This window comes from Alligator mississippiensis, chromosome 2, assembly GCF_030867095.1.
Source record: "Alligator mississippiensis isolate rAllMis1 chromosome 2, rAllMis1, whole genome shotgun sequence".
Taxonomy (NCBI): domain Eukaryota; kingdom Metazoa; phylum Chordata; order Crocodylia; family Alligatoridae; genus Alligator; species Alligator mississippiensis.
In genome coordinates, this window is record NC_081825.1 from 70165083 (window position 1) to 70182505 (window position 17423).

General features: G+C 40.9%; 1 protein-coding gene across 12 annotated transcripts in view; it reads left to right on the forward strand.

Moving 5' to 3' along the window:
* SORBS2 (sorbin and SH3 domain containing 2) overlaps positions 1–17423 on the forward strand; it is a 278948-nt gene that overhangs the window by 175327 nt on the left and 86198 nt on the right. For 9 of the 12 annotated variants that reach the window (XM_059721817.1, XM_019481319.2, XM_059721822.1 and 6 more), the window contains exons 10-12: positions 1149–1625; positions 9315–9459; positions 13473–13648. In XM_059721817.1, the coding sequence (XP_059577800.1) occupies positions 1149–1625; positions 9315–9459; positions 13473–13648 (798 nt within the window). The remainder of the gene's footprint in view (positions 1–1148; positions 1626–9314; positions 9460–13472; positions 13649–17423) is intronic. The other 3 variants (XM_059721824.1, XM_014594859.2, XM_059721823.1) reach the window with 1 other exon arrangement.

Consider the following 17423-nt stretch of genomic DNA (forward strand, 5'->3'; position numbering starts at 1 on the left):
CCAGTACACTTTTCATGTACCTTTAATTAAGAAAAAAGGCGAAGCTTGTACTTTTTGAACAAGTTTTTGAATCAGATCAAGTTCAGTATGTTATGTCTGATTTAAAGCATCAGAACACAAAGCTCATCCAGCATGTGGCAAACTTCCCAAAGCGCTCTCATTAAAATGTTCACATATTCTTAAGAACACTCTTACCCTGATTTTAAAGCCAGCCAAACATTATATGTGTTTCAGTACTAAACCATCCCTGCAGAACTTCCTTTTACCAATCCTCTTGCAACTTCTCACATTTAAGCCCAGTAACCCTAGTAACTAATATGTCTTTTAATCTTGAAAAGGCTCCCTTCCTCTATACAAGTTGTGACCCAGTAGGACTACAGGGTGCCTCCAGGGCTGAAATTCTAAAACTATCAATATGTTTTACTTTTATCAGTGAGGCAGTGGAAAAGTGTTAATCCACTGGAAGAGGCAAAAAATCCAGAATCCATTGTTTAAAACTAATGTGTACATTTTTTATATAACTGGAATTATTTCAGTCTATTTTTGTGCAGTCCTGCTAATTCATACATTACCAATTGTTTCAAAAAATCTGATGGAAAATTTACCTTGTTTAGGAGAAAGGAAGGGTAAATATTTATGACAATTGCATAAACCTTATATGACTATGCTTTTATGAGCCAAATTAATGGGGTATTTTTTCCTGAAAGCCTGCAAAGAACAATTTTTCCAACTATTTAGTTGGTCTAATAAAATATATCATATCTACCCAAAGAACCTTGTCTGCCAAATTAACAGTGGCACTCTCGAATCTCATATTTATGTAAAGCAGAAAATTCTACAGTTATCCTACTCAAATTTCAATTCTAGATATTAAAACATAAAACACATTGTGAATATTTATCCCAGAATACTGTGGTATCTGGCATTGCTTCCAGTACTCAATGGATTCATTTTCTTTCTGCTTTCCTACTTTAATATAGAGTGTGATTGATTGATTTTCTAATCTATGTGAACATGAATTTCCTGGGAGTGTTTAAAAACTTACATTTCAGTGACCCTCCTACGCACAGTAAAAGGCAAAGGGGAAAGGGTTTTTTTATTAATTTGGTAATATGTTTTCTTTTCTTATTTTTTTTCTCAAACCTCAGCTTGGAAACCAGAAAGTAACTGCCAATGTGATGGAGGTAAATGCTTCACAGACACACAGACAAACTGCAACAGAAGCTTCTCCACTGCCTCCTCCTTCTGTGGTACCAGTTAACAGAACCTCTTTCTCACCAGACAATGACACCCATCTAGCATCATTTACTTTGCCAGCGCTTGATGATATTTTGCCTTCACGCTTTTATAAAACCCCACCCCTTTCACATTTTTCATATAAATGCCCTTTCATAGCTCCTGAAAATATTATCCACAGGAACGAAACAGCCTCTGTAATGACAGACTCTGCCATGAGCGAGTACTCCTCCTGCACAGTGAGTGAGTCCTCCACAGCCATTCTAGATGAGCTGCAGACTTGTAACTATGATTCTACTGACTGTTCTGAAACACCTTCCCCAACCTTGAGCCAGATGTCTGCTGTGTCAGATGGTGCCACCTTAACCACCACTGCTGCCACTTCTCATGTAATTATCCTTCCTTTTTCCTCCTTCATTTTGTTCAAACAGGCTGACAAAGGGAAAGAGAGCTCACTCTGGTTGGTTATCCTGTTGCTCATACGAGCATCCTGTTAATGATTTGTTCAGGTTCGGTGCCCTTCAGTCATGTGCCTTATTGAAGTCATTTTAAATTCCTTATGTAAAGCAGATTCTGTATAACTACTTGAAATTACGCAACATAGTTGTTCAGGCCTAATTTCAGGTGAGGCATACTGAACAGCTTGTTTATGAATGGGACATTTCCTGATTCTTGTTTAGTCCAGTTGTATTAAAAGGAAGTGGGTCATGAAATTTAAACAGATCCACTTGAAGTAGTTGATCGAAAGATGTTCAAAATTTCAAAAGGCTGCAAACCAATGTCCCACCAGTGCAGAGTTACACATGGCAGGCACTAGTATCGTGTAAATTCACGTTTGATGAAAAACCTAACAACCTTGTTTTCCCCTAGCCCTGACCACTGACTGCATGAAGCTGCTTCTGTTTTCTCTCCTCTAACAGTTCCCTTTCTTAAGCACAGTTGTCATACAGGAAGACTGGTATAAATATTTTTAAACTTGGATCCATGGAATTCAGTTATTTTTCTGAGGACTGCACTTTCTCTGGTAAAGTCAAGGGAAATAGTCAAGTGCAAACACACATATATGTGTATTACGAATATTTGTATATATGTACAGGTAAACATGAAAAAGTTATGGAATATGGGTCAAACACTGCTCACTTACTCATGAGTATTCTCATTTATATTAAGGTGTCTGACAATGGAGTCATATTCAGCCCTATATTTAGATTCAGTCCTATATTTAATTAACAGGTCACTGAATTACACAACTATAAAAATTCTGAATTGGGGCGCTCTGGTGACATCTCAATAAATAGAGGCCAAAGCCCTACTGGGTCACAGTATTGCCATATCCATAGCCCTGTCCAAGTATTTTTGTATTTTATCATTTATATATGGAGCCAGTGCAAACTTTAACTCAATATAATTCTGACTCTAAAATATTGTTAAGTGGTTTGACCCCAAAGTTGAGGAGACAATGTTCTGTGCACTGAATGGCTTTTTAAATTATGTGACAAGATTTTGGGGGAGTCAAGATCAGTAATTTGCACTTACAATGCAAGTATAAAAAACTGGATTTTGTTGGAAACATCTAGGCATAGTGCTACTGCCCACTGATTTTGACCAAACATGGAACTTTTAGCATAAAATAAATGCACATAGTTAAAACAGCCTGAGTGCAGGATTAGCCACCCCTCTAGGGAACTGCTTAAGTATTTTTAAGTCTGCATCTGAAATAAAAACTTTAGGTCAGTAGATTAAAATGAGTGGGTTTTTTGCTAGACCTGCCTTCTTTTATAGAGTCTTTTTCAGGGAGATCTGCTAAGATCTAATCTAATTATTACTTTCACACCTCATACCACTGGGTGACCAGAAGAGGGTTTTGTCTTTCTACAGCATATGTCTCTTGACTACCAGCAATGACTCAGCCCTAATCCAATGGGAGAAGGATCCTTCCTCTGAAGGAGGAAGGCTGGAGTCCCATGTGGAGGAAAGACTGCTGCCAGTAGCCACAATAGCAACAAGAATTATCACTGTTTCTGTTACCAACCTTTTCCCCTTCCATTCATCATTCACTTATCAAGAAGAGTTAAACACAGGGGGAAGATACTGAGAAGGCTGGTAGCAGATGTCTGTGGTCCTGCCAGTGGCTCTATCCCCACATGTGAAAAATCTCTAATATACTGTCCTGTGAGGGGTGGCTTCTTCTGTCATGGAAAAGAGAATTACTAATGGAAAGTTCATAGATTCATAGATTTTTTGGGTCGGAAGGGACCTCAGTGGATCACCGAGTCTGACCCCCTGCCCTGGACAGGAAAGAGCGCTGGGGTCAGATGACCCCAGCCAGGTATTTGTCTAGTCTCCTCTTAAAGACCCCCAAGGTAGGGGAGAGCACCACCTCCCCTGGAAGCCCATTCCAGATTTTGGCAACTCTTACCATGAAGTTCTTCCTGATGTCTAGTCTAAATCTGCTCTCTGTCAGTTTGTGGCCATTGTTTTTAGTTACTCCAAGGGGCGCCCTGGTAAACAGATTATCTCCTATCCCTTGCTGCAACCCCCCCCCCCCAGCAAATTTTTAGACAGCCACTAGATTACCTCTCAGCCTTCTCTTACAGAGTTAGATTTGAGTATTCAAGGACAGACAGTTTAATGACTGCCCCTTCTGATCCTTTGATACAAAGAGGCAACAGCCATGAGGAAAGATGTTAGGATTTTACCATTCCTTGTGTAAATTACCATTCAGTCAAATTGTCACCTTCCAGTTGCAGAGCTTCTGTTTAAAACAGAGTTATGAAAGCACTTTTAGTCAGCTGACAGAAAACAAAACAATTCAGAAAACCTCAAACCTTGATTCTGTATCCTCTTCTCAAAGCAGCCCTTTAAAAATAAAAATACTTTTATTTTTAAGTGATGGTAATTAGCACTGAAAAGCAAATTTTCTCAGAAACCATAGTTATTTACTAATCTGCTCAAAATGAAAAGCAGATGCATCTCAGTCAGCACAGTGCAGCTATTGACAGTGAAAGCTGATAGGTTCCTAGCGACCACCATATATCATATTTGAATCTATTCCTTGTCCACACTAAGTCTATAGTGGACAGCAGTGTAAAGTCCATTTTGCTGCCAGATACTACCCAGTTACCATATTTATTTGCTATTCTAATTACAATGACAGGTTATAGTACCTCAAACACTAGAAGCACTTATTAAATCATCAGAATTAAGTATCTTTGGCTGCTCAGTATCTCTGAGAGCAGGACAGTGTTGACTAGAAACTTCTCAAAGCTAGCTTTTAAAAATTACCCCCCCACCCTGGGTTCAAGTCCCATAGCAGTAGCAGTGTTCATACCACTTTTGCTCAAGGAGAAACTCCATCAATAACTAGGATGTACCTCTGAGCAAATATGAAGATCCTCTAAGGGTTTTAGCACTAAAGAGAATGTCAGAGATTCAGTAATGTCTGATCTCTGAGATACGAATGTGACCCCCTATTATCAGAGTATCTGAGCAGGATATAGTATCTGACCATCTGTCTGCTCCGTCTTATTTTCCTGTCTCATATATTTGGAAAGCACCTAAAGGCACAGGGATAATTTGTATCTAGTCCACAAATGAGCTGTTAATTCTGTTCCTCCAACTAGAGAGAGAACTACTTACGCAACAGGGAGTAAAAGGAAGGCCCAGGGAGGAATAGGACCCCTGCTAAATGGGCAGAAGCAACTGGTGACAGATAGGGGGGACAAGGCTGAACTCCTCAACGAGTTCTTTGCCTCAGTGTTCCTAAGTGAGGGACACGACAAGTCTCTCACTGGGGTTGTAGAGAGGCAGCAGCAAGGCGCCAGACTTCCATGCGTAGATCCTGAGGTGGTGCAGAGTCACTTGGAAGAACTGGATGCCTTTAAGTCGGCAGGCCCGGATGGGCTCCATCCGAGGGTGCTGAAGGCACTGGCCGACGTCATTGCAGAGCCACTGGCAGGAATATTCGAATGCTCGTGGCGCACAGGCCAAGTCCCGGAGGACTGGAAAAGGGCTAACGTGGTCCCCATTTTCAAAAAGGGGAGGAAGGAGGACCCGGGCAACTATAGGCCGGTCAGTCTCACCTCCATCCTTGGTAAAGTATTTGAAAAAATTATCAAGGCTCACATTTGTGAGAGCCCGGCAGGACAAATTATGCTGAGGGGAAACCAGCATGGGTTTGTGGCGGGCAGATCGTGCCTGACCAACCTAGTCTCTTTCTATGACCAGGTTACGAAACGCCTGGACACAGGAGGAGGGGTGGATGTCGTATACTTGGACTTCAGGAAGGCCTTCGATACGGTATCCCACCCCATACTGGTGAACAAATTAAAAGGCTGTGATGTGGATGACTGCACAGTCCGGTGGGTGGCGAATTGGCTAGAGGGTCGCACCCAAAGAGTCGTGGTAGATGGGTCGGTCTCGACCTGGAAGGGTGTGGGCAGTGGGGTCCCGCAGGGTTCGGTCCTTGGACCGATACTCTTTAATGTCTTCATCAGCGACTTGGACGTGGGAGTGAAATGTACTCTGTCCAAGTTTGCAGATGACACAAAGCTATGGGGAGATGTGGACACGCCGGAGGGCAGGGAACAGCTGCAGGCAGACCTGGATAGGCTGGACAAGTGGGCAGAAAACAACAGGATGCAGTTCAACAAGGAGAAATGCAAAGTGCTGCACCTAGGGAGGAAAAGTGTCCAGCACACCTACAGCCTAGGGAATGACCTGCTGGGTGGCACAGAGGTGGAAAGGGATCTTGGAGTCCTAGTGGACTCCAAGTTGAACATGAGCCGGCAGTGTGACGAAGCCATCAGAAAAGCCAATGGCACTTTATCGTGCATCAGCAGATGCATGACAAATAGGTCCAGGGAGGTGATACTTCCCCTCTATAGGGCGTTGGTCAGACCGCAGTTGGAGTACTGCGTGCAATTCTGGGCGCCACACTTCAAGAAAGATGCGGATAACCTGGAGAGGGTACAGCGAAGGGCAACTCGTATGGTCAAGGGCCTGCAGACCAAGCCCTACGAGGAGAGACTAGAGAAACTGGACCTTTTCAGCCTCCGCAAGAGAAGGTTGAGAGGCGACCTTGTGGCTGCCTATAAGTTCATCACGGGGGCACAGAAGGGAATTGGTGAGGATTTATTCACCAAGGCGCCCCCGGGGGTTACAAGAAATAATGGCCACAAGCTAGCAGAGAGCAGATTTAGACTGGACATTAGGAAGAACTTCTTCACAGTTCGAGTGGCCAAGGTCTGGAATGGGCTCCCAAGGGAGGTGGTGCTCTCCCCTACCCTGGGGGTCTTCAAGAGGAGGTTAGACGAGTATCTAGCTGGGGTCATCTAGACCCAGCACTCTTTCCTGCTTATGCAGGGGGTCGGACTTGATGATCTATTGAGGTCCCTTCCGACCCTAACATCTATGAATCTATGAATCTATGAAAACATGTTATGGTGCAGGTTTTTGTGTCCATATAGCCTCTGCTGTGGGGAGCTAGCCTTCTTGAGATAGTTGCCTTAAGCTTCACAAAAAGAAAGACTGGGGTCACTGAGATGCAAAGGAAAATGGAATTTGTCTCACATCTAAGAGCTTGAAAACATTTCTTCCCAACTCCTGAAATCTCTGCATGGACTCAATCTAGTTCTTGTGTACGTACGGCAAGGAGAGACAGGCGTTAGGCATATAGGTCTTAACCTACTGAATACCTTGTAGGTCAGGATTAGAGCATTATAGAATCATGTCAGGAGCCAGTGCCACAGTATGGGCATTGGGTGTCAGACAACTGGCTATGCTGTGTCATAAGATTTTTCCTGATCCCTCAGTAGCAGATATTTCCATAGTTTCACCTAGAAATTATAAAGATGTGTATCCCACTTAGCTACACACCAGCACTTTTTACAGTACAATGGCATGCAAAATGTGCTATAATGAGAACTGAATGACATGGTTTTTGAGGGGAATAGTAAATTAATGGAAAGTGCAGTTTCTGAAGGACCAAAACCATGGGCCAATTCAGGTTTATTTTTAGTAACTAGTTTAATCTCGGGAAAAATGAGAAAAAAATTGAATATGCAAAATGACATTTTTTAAAAATCAAATATTTTATTGTATTTCAATTTCCACTGTATCTCCTGACTGTATCTCCTCCTTTTCATGCTAAGGTTAAAGAAACAGTGGAGTCCTTCCTCCGCTGCCCCAGTGGGCCTCAATGGCTTTACCTTTTAAGTTTCATGAATATTTTTTAAAGGTCCCAAATGGTTAACTTACCCATAAACAAAACATTTAATTTCAGGGTAAACAAAACACACTGCATCTCTCTGAAGTGGGGGCGTTGTTTTGTTTTGGTCCCTGCGTCATTATTTCCCCACCTTTGACTATACCACATGGGAATCAGCTCAGCCAATAATGATGTGATTTTTAAAGTATCAGGATTCTGGCCTAAAATAAGGATTTGCCTGTACAAATAGGCAGACCTTTACTTGATACTTGCATGAGTAAGCACCTGATTTATACAGATATATGTACTAGTTATGAGGAGAAATTAAGCATGCGTACACGTGCACTGTGGTACAGCATTCTGAAAACTTCAGCCTTCATTTATTTCAATTGTTTTATAATAAATAACACTTTTTTAAAGAATTCAGATAGAAAATCATTTAAAAGATGTGCTTTGTTTTAATAAAGTCTTTACATTTATGTTCCTGGCTTTATAAGGTGGAAGAACAAATCTAAACAGACAGGTTCTAATGGCACATTGGTACAACCTGAATTTCAGCTACCTACTCAATTTGACTCTAAAGCAAAAGGCTCTTAATACATCCAGGTGTTCTGATGACATATATTAAGAAGCCGGGAGGAGGGGAGTCTGGTTGCTTACTAAAACACACAAAGTTTTTGTTTTCATTTACATCATAAGAGGGCTGCTGAGGTGAAAAATTCAATATCAAATTTCCCATCCCAAAAATGCTTTCTTCTTGTATTGCAGAAGAAAATCAGCTGTTTCATTAGAGTCTAACATTTATCTTTATCTTTCCTAACATTTATCTTTTCTGTTCCTTGGTTGTTGCTCCTTCATACCCTTTTTGTCACATTTCACAGTCATAGCTGTTAGCAAGGCAATCGCACAAGACCAGGCTACTGTAATTATTCCCTTTTGTTACAAAACTAGATGTAGGTCTTCAATGCTCATAACTTTGCACTTCAAAAGAAGTGAGATGGAAAATTTCTGCCATGCCATCTTTTTTTAGATGATATTAAGTTCCTGGGATTTTAAAAATTCAATCTATGTTCTCAGTGTCTGTTCTGCAGTCCTTAAAGAACTCACCAGGTATGGTTCTACAGTTAAGCTCTGGAAATCAAAAGCAAGTGGAACAGGGAATTGTCTTAGAAAAATCTCCTATGACCAAAGCTCAAGTGGTTTGTGATGTCAGAGTCCCTTATTGAACTGACAACATACTCAGCTTTTTTGGTGTTTGATTTACAAACTGCATCACTGTGACTTTTTGTGCCATACTATACATTAAACACCACCTCCGCATAGTCGCCTCCTCTACTTGAGTGCCAGTTTTCAAAGAGGGTTTGGCTCACTCTGTCTAGACATTCTTAATTAAAGTTTTCCATTCAGGCTACACACAAAATTCCTATTAATATCAATGGGAGGTAAGCATGTGGAACAAGGGAAAGCATCCCTTTAGAGGGAGTGATCTACAACAGGCTGCCTTTGTCACATTATGAGAGAAAATTTTACTGCCATCTTTATTCATACAGATGTCAAATCCAGGCAGATCTTGTCTGTGCAGCTCATCCTGCTGCCTTGACTATGATCCCTCTGTCACCTTCCCATGACTCCAGCATACTTCAGACACAGCACTTTGAGAGGAAAAAGGGAGAGAGAGATGTTGCATAAGGGGCACATTCCACTCCCCTTGATGAGTTTTGTACTTCAGTGAATATCTGTCCCATTATGGCTAGGTACCTGACAAATGGTAATTGTTGTGTAGCTGACAGTCTTACACCACCCTTTGTTTGGAATGGTATTCAGAGAGTTTTGTGTGTAATTTAATGGGATATTGTTTTGTTTCTCCCAGGCCCAGGTAACAGTGAATGGGAACTCTGGCACTGCTGCCAGTCCAGTGAGTCATTTTCAAAGGCCTTTTTCCCCTTCTTCAGCTTACCCTCCACCAGCTTCACTCAATTCAAACATTGTTATCATGCAGCATGGCAGGATGATGGGTAAGTCTCTCACATGTTTAATTTATATATTACGCAATGTGTTCTGATTCACATGGCAAGAACTGCAAACAATTATAGAGCATTCCACCTAAAGAAAGAACATTTTATCTATTCATGTCCCTTGGGGAAAATACAAGAAACAATAAAGTAGACAGAGTTAGACACAGCAACGTTCTTGAACTGGTTTTACTACTAAGCATTATTACTTTAAGAGTAAAATTCTTACACGTATAAAAATGACCTCTTGCAGTCATTCCACTAGCTTTACTGAAGGGCGACAATACTGACTCGACATTTGTGAATAAAAATCAAAATCCCTTTCAGTGTCTCTTATCAGCATTAAGAAACTGGGTGAATTTTATTCGTCTGCTGAACTTCCATCTCATAGGATGAGGACCTAAGTTTTTAAAAAACAGATAGCATGATTGACTGGTAAAATTATGAGTTTTTAAAGGAATTCAATGAGTATATGTCATAATTTATGACTATGTAGGAATATGATTCCTGCCTCATAGAACTTACAATCAAAATGATTTTGAGAACACTTATAAAATCAAACTTTCAATTTATTATTAAGGATTCTGGCTAAAAGCCTTGGTCCTGAAATCAAACTTTTGAAGAAAGTTTAAAACTTAAAGCTCTGCCTGCTTTTAGCTTTATGCATGCAGTTATTTCTGTGTGCCTTTTTTATCAACATATGCATATTCAAAGAGAACATATGCACAAAAAATTTGAACATGCACATGGGATTTGCTACTGTGCTATACAGAAGGCCTGAATAAATTACTTTTCTCCTTAAAGTCTATGAATCCTATAAATGCTGCCATCTGTGCACAAGTGTGAAGTTTAGAAATGGAGCATGTGGATATCTGCAAACACAAAAATACCAGGCTTGTTCTAAAAAACTGACCTCCCCAGATTCATAGACATTAGCATGTATTAACCATGTTTCAGAAAGTGCCCTTGGCTGTCTCTTTGGAACACAGTGTTTAAGAGCATTTTCTCTTAATTCTCTGATGGTGATAAGTTTCTAAGACACATGAAATTATGGTCTGGCCTCTCATCCTTGCACACTCAAACATCCCCCTGATGCCAGCAGTCCGGGGCCTGAAGGAATGTATAATTAGTTCCCCACAATTTTCTAAGTTTAACAGCAGCGTATTTGAAAAAAACCCAAATACTTTGATATTTGACACTCAGAGATACATTTCACCAGCCATGCATAATACTGGATGATTGATAACTTTAAAACTTGAATAAATAAGTAAAAAGACCTCATCTAATTCAAAATCTTTACAGTAAACAAGGAGAAAAAATATCTAGTAGTGTGTGTGTGTGTGTGCGCACGCGCGCGCGCATGTGTGCACACGCATGCATTTTTGTGTATGCGTGTGTGTGTGTAATGTTACAAATTTTCTGGTTAAACATCCAAAATTGTGGTAGCGATCAATAGGTCGTTAAAGCAGGGTTAGGCAACCTTTTCCAGCTGCTGGCTGGAACGACCCTCCCCAGGTCAGAAGTGGACAGGCAGGAGGGCTCTAGGACCCTACTGGCACTGCCACTCACCTCCATGGTGGGAAGGGCAAAGCACCCACAGCCAAAGCCTCCCACCACCAACTGCCACTAAAGCCCTACATCTTCAGGACAAATTCAAAGGTTCTGTGCGGGCCGGGCCCCGATCCCGCCGCCATGTGTGGGCCGGGGGCGAGCCGGGCCCATCTACGTGCACGCGGGCTGTGGCCAGCAGCCCGGGCACGCAGGGCTGGAGAGAACCGGCGGCGCGGTTTGGCACGCGCGAGCTAGAATTAGTTACGGAGGCGTAATGGTTGATTGAAAAGATTGTTTACTTACACCCAAAGATGGTATTGGTGTAGGCTAGACAGGTTTCCAGGCACAGCTCCCGCTTAGATCCTTGCTAGAGGAACACGACAAATTCGATTGCTCCCACGGAGTTGTTCAGGCTCCGCGGGTCCGGTTCGGGGTTTGAAAGGTTCCCCGGAGTTGCTTAGGCTCCGCGGGTCCGAAGTTACAGGAAAGGGATACGTCTGGGATTGCGATCGGCGACGGGGAGAGGCTAGAAGCGAAAGCTCCGTAGGTTCGGTTCTATTGCCTCTATTGCCTGCTTAGGGGAGGTGCGTTGGGTCCGCGAGGGTCTGCAGCGCTTGGAGATCTTCACACAGAATCTCTCTCTCTTCCTCCCTCCTCCGACTTGGGCAGAAAATACCCAAGCCTTTTGTACAGCTAGCAGGCCAATAGCTAGCCACCACATGTGCCTACATTTGGAATTGGCCAATAATATGGCGCGAATCCGAATACAAATGGCGAGAACTCCTTTGCAGCATGTATCACTCGTATGCAAAAGAAATGCACGCTGAAAAGAAGCTGTAATTTGGCAGGAAATCCCCTGTTGCACCAGAGTTCTCTCTCGCAGCAGAGAACTCTACCGTGCAAAGAAAGCGACAAATAGCAGGAAAATAATTTAGCGGTGCCGAAGCGCGCACACAACCAAAATCACAACTTTGGGTTGTGACAGGTTCCAAGGGCGAAATCCAGCCTATGGGCCACAGGTTGCTGACCCCAGCATTAGAGGAAATCATAATCTGCACAAAGTGTTTGGAAATCTAGCTTTGCACCTCCAGCCATTCTGCAGCAAAAATGTGGGTAGTCTAGTACCTGCTGTTGCATACTATGCTTAGCTAGTCATAACTGCCCACTAATTGCTTACTGAAATCTGCTGCCTGAATAACTAAAGGATCTTCCTTGTTATACTTCCCCTGTATGCAAGATTACATTCAGACATATGGCTTTATGGTAGGACAGGGTCTCTTGTCTTACCTTTGGTTCTTTTTTTTTTAAGTTATGACTTACTATGAATTTTAGCAGTAGATGATGGTAACCATGCTATATAATTTTAATAGTTAAGAGTTGGGGTAGAATTGCAAAATTATTTACAGCACTAAAAGTCAACAACAACCTGCAGCCTTTTACTGTAGTTAGTGCAGGGAGTTCTCTGACATGCTGCTGAAGTGACCAAAGTTATTGATGTGCACTTTATATAGTACTTATGTCAAGCTATTTAATGTATCCCTAAGAATGAAAAGAATCTCGACTTAGAGCATATAAAAAAATAAACAAATTTCAAGTCCTGATAATGAGGGATCCTGGTTTTCCTTGATTTAAATAATCCCCAATTTTTGGTTAAAAAAAGTAACCCCAAATCCACATTTTTCCGTGATTAAAATGAAACACCACTATATATAGAATGTGGATTTGGGGTTACTATTTGTATCTATATATTTGTGGTGTTTCATTTTAAACACGGAAAAATGTGGATTTGGGGTTACTTTTTTTAACCAAAAATTGGGGATTTTTTTAAATCAAAGAAAACCAGGCTCCCTGCTGATAATGCATTAGCTTTCCAAAGTTAATAACATAACACTTAAAAGTGTTTACCTAGTTAACTTTCTCATACATCACATGCTAATGGACCCAGTACATGTATTAAAAACTTCTGTGAAATTCTTGATGAAATGCATTACAGTGCATCGATATTAGTAATATTCTGTATTATGCAATGCTTTGGGGAGGAAGGGAGTTCAGTTCATCTCAATGCATAGTTAAACATATAGATGGCAAAGCTGCAAGTTTAGTTTAGGAAAATGTGCCTGTTGCCACTATCTTATTTTTGGATCTTCTCATCCTCTCTTTCCTGATATTAACTCTAAATAAGCAGATTTTCTTTTCATATTTTGTCATGTAAAAAATGCCTCCAATCTAATACACTAGTATTTCAGCACAAAATTTAATAAAATAATATGTGCATAATTCCTTAAATACAAGGAAATCCTTGTAATGTATAAGTATTATGAGATGTTGTATTTGGGTATGTTAATATTTGTGCATTAATTTGTGCATGAATATTTGTGTAAGATTTAGAAAATGTAAAGCATGATATAAGTGTTAACTATGATTATTATATCGTTATACAACATGCTGTCACATTACCTTTACAGAATCCACAGAGACATACTCACAGCACGCTCAGGCTGTTGGCAGCAGCACCACCACCAGTACAATACCAATCTGTAGATCTTCAGAGGAAGAGAAGAAAGTCACAGTCATTAAAGCACCACATTATGCAGGGATTGGCCCGGTAGATGAATCTGGAATCCCAACAGCAATTAGAACGGTAGGAAATGCTGGGTTTTGCTGGGTTTGTGTGTGTGCCTTTGTACAAAGAACTGATTGTTGGTAATGGGTTTTTCACATTCTTCTAGTCTTATATAATGTGTGCGTAATCAGAGGACTCATGAATATAATACTGTGTGTTGCAAGAGAAGAGGACCGTTGATGGCAATATAATTGGGCAACCCTGTATTTCTAGTTTCAATTATAAATAATCAGAGCCACAGGTTTCTTTCTTGTTCTCCGTTACTCCCCTTGTCCTTCAGTGGTGTTATATTTTGATTATGTATCATTTTTCTTTTCATTCCAAACCTTTAAAATCATATTTTTATTGTTAGCAAATAAACCTCATGTCTTGAATTTATTTCTTTCCTTATTTTCATGGGCCCTGCATGGAAATGACTAGATTTGTTCAAATAATAATCCAATTGATGGGTAGTCCAAGGAATGCAATACAGAACCATTGTGTCTTTTTATGACACTTAAATGAGCAGCATAGAAATCCTCTCATTGTGATTAGTCCTGTTTTGACAACTTGCCACTAGTCGCTGCTTCAGTGGTCACAGGATGTCAGACTAAAGAGTTTTGTTTTTACTATGTGGAAGCATTCTTTCCACAATGCTGTCAGGGCAGCCCCTTCAGGCTGGTTCAGACGGCAGTGCTGTTGTAGATCTGTGAAGGATCTGTTTGCTGGCCTTCCCCGCTGGAAAAGAAGAAGAAATAAGAAGAGTGAGAGCCAGGATGAAGGCAGCAGAGCCCTTGCAGGTGAAATCTTTGTGAGGTGCAAGGATGTAGCAGCTGTTGGATATATTTTGCCTGCCGATATCAACATATGGGGCTGTGTAATTGCCAAGAGCTGTTTCACTGGAATGAAAAATTAGGGGAAAAACAGGATTTGATGGAGAAAACCAATAGGACATTTCAGAATAAGTGGTAAGACTGGGACATTTTCAATAACAACTGGGGAAGAAACTAGTATTTTGTGCTTTCTCTTTTACTCCCACCCCAATTTTGGCAAATACAAATTATTTTTAAAAGCAGAAAACTTTTTAAAAACTTATACCTCTTATTACAACAGTGCTATAGCTTCCCATTCCTCCTAACCACACACATCCTTGTAATATTTATCAGAAGTTATTGTTGTTTTTGCTTTAAGAGTAGCAGATTGATCACGTGGAATAGCTATTATTTATATAAGAGAATAACAGAAATTTATCTCCCAGTGTATTTAAGGCATTTTGGCAAGTGGCCAGTGGTATATTTAACTTGCAGATATGATGGTCTTGGTCTCTAAGATTTTCTCTTAAATTTGTATGTATAATTTGGATTTTTTTTCCAGTGTAGGATTACTTTCTTTTCTCTTCTGTGCTTTTGCATTAAGACCTTATGCAGCTTGTATTACTAGTGTAATGTAAATAAGCCTTATGACCAGATGCAAGTTAAAAGTACAGTCTGCTAGGACTATATCATATCAGCAAATAAGAGCATGCGTGAGTGTGTTACCCCTCAGCCCTTCTCCTCCTTGAAACTTCTAGAACTGATCTGAGTATACTTTTAAGCAAACTGAGGGTGATATGTAGGTCAGAGTACTACATACCCCAGTAATGAGAAGACTGAAGGTGATGACACTGTCAGCAATAGTCAAATGTGCTGCACCATCCCATCCTCAGAAATGTAGCACAGTCCACAACAAAGTGCCACAGCAGCATTTTCAGTGAACAAGAAAAATCAGAATATAGTACTTGCTCTGTTCCCATGGTCAGTGAGCACCCATACCTCCAGCTTCTCCTTCAGTCGTCAGCAATAGTATAACTAGGAAGGGGCAAGAAGGGCACAAGCCCCAGGCACAGACTTAGAGACGTCACCAGGATAATCCCCTCCCCCGCAGAAGTATTTGCTATGATGCCTCTGGGAGGTTTTGCCATAGGAGGCATAGCTGGGTGCCCAGAAGGAAGCACAAACAGGGCACCAAGAGGTCCCTTGGGGAGTCTGTGCTGCTGCCTGTCTCTCAGCTGCAGTAGTCAGAGCCTGCACTGCTACAATATTAACTACAGAAGTGTCAGCTTCTGCCTAAGTAAGGAGAGCCAGGGTAGGTAAGACTCTACTCTAACTCCCCCCCACCAATCTCCCATCCAGTGGTCCACATAATTCCTACCCCACCCCCTGCCCTGGGCACTGAAAGAGCTTGCTACACCTCTGGACTTCAGTATCCTTCTGAAGAAAGTTGGATGTTTCAAGACCAGTTCAGTTCATCTCTGCAGTACAAAATTTCTACTTCATACAAAGGGACAGCTGCCTGCAGAGTGTAGTAAATTTGAGCGTGGATGTTGTAGATGATATCCCTAATGTACACTGAGACACTGCCTGGCACAAAGAGGAGTTTTCAGATGAGAATTTGGAAATTAGCAGTGTTTGTTGTAGACACATTTTTCCAGACTTTGATCTCCTTCCATTTTGTCTTGACTCCCTCTTTCCTCAAATCCCAGTGTTGCAATAGCCAGGCAATACAGGATGAAGCTTGTCAAAATCCATCCATGTCATTTCTATCTCATAAGGGGTCACTGCAAAGTATTCCCTACTGAGTCTGAACATGTTGCTTCAACACCATTTTGATCCTTGTCAACGTAGGTAGCATAAAACTGAAATGCAGACTCAGAATCAGATTGTTGCATGTTAGAGTATTTTAACATAGCTCAACTCCAATCATTTTGAAGTTCCAGGGCATAAAGGCTGAATATTTAAAGTGAGTAATCAAAATGTGTTTCTGTCAGAAGAGCTTTGTTAAACAGCATCTACGGTTTTAGTATCATTTGAAAATTCTAAGCAAGAAAACAATTAATTAAAATGCAAGGTGACTTCATATTTTTAGCTGTACCATCCAAAATAATTCTTCATGGTTAATTATCAAATTAATCTGTCCTTTCCTTTGTGGGTGAATAAAAATCAAGTCAAACCAGATTTCTGTATTCAAATGATTTAACTTTTTAGTTATACCTGCTTTTTGTTCTGGATTTTACCCATTAATAAATAGGATACTTTTAAACACAAAGCGGCATTTGATTATGCGTTGCTTACTACATAACTTAGAATGTAGGGCAAAGAGAAAGAAACCTTTATTGAGCATCATAAATGTCTCCTTTTTTGTGTGCTTTTTGTTGGATTGTCATGATCAGGGCTGGATGCAGGCATGGGCAATACAAGTGGCTGCCTAGGGCCCAGACAGAAAGGGGGCCCGAAAATGGTAATTTTTTATTATTATTATCATTATCTCTGGTGAAGGGGGACCTGATACTAAAAGTTCGCCCGGGGCTGCCAGGAGTCTAAGTACGGTGCTGGTTACAATACTGCAAATGATCATGAAGTCTCCCAAGTACTGCTTGTGGATTTTTTTAGGCCTTTTACCATGGTCTGGCTGATAATTATGTGAAAGCCTGGCTCATATTTATATGAAGGCCTCTCCATGTTTTATTCTGTGGATTTTGTTTCTATGGACTTTGGATGATTGGGCTGATCAGAACACTGATTTTAGCTAGGAGTTATCTATGTACCTCCATCCTCTAGTAAACAGTGAAGAAATAGTCATAGGGACTTTTGTATTAATTCTCAGATTTTTCTCTATCACCCATACAAATTCAGTTCTACAAAAGAAGCTGCTGGATTTCCTGGTGGGTCTTTGGGCATCTGTGGTGTTGGAGTGATACATCTTACTCTGTCTTAAAATAGGCTAACTTACTCCACCCAGAGATTTACAGGAGTTGAGGTGTAAATAACTGTCAAGA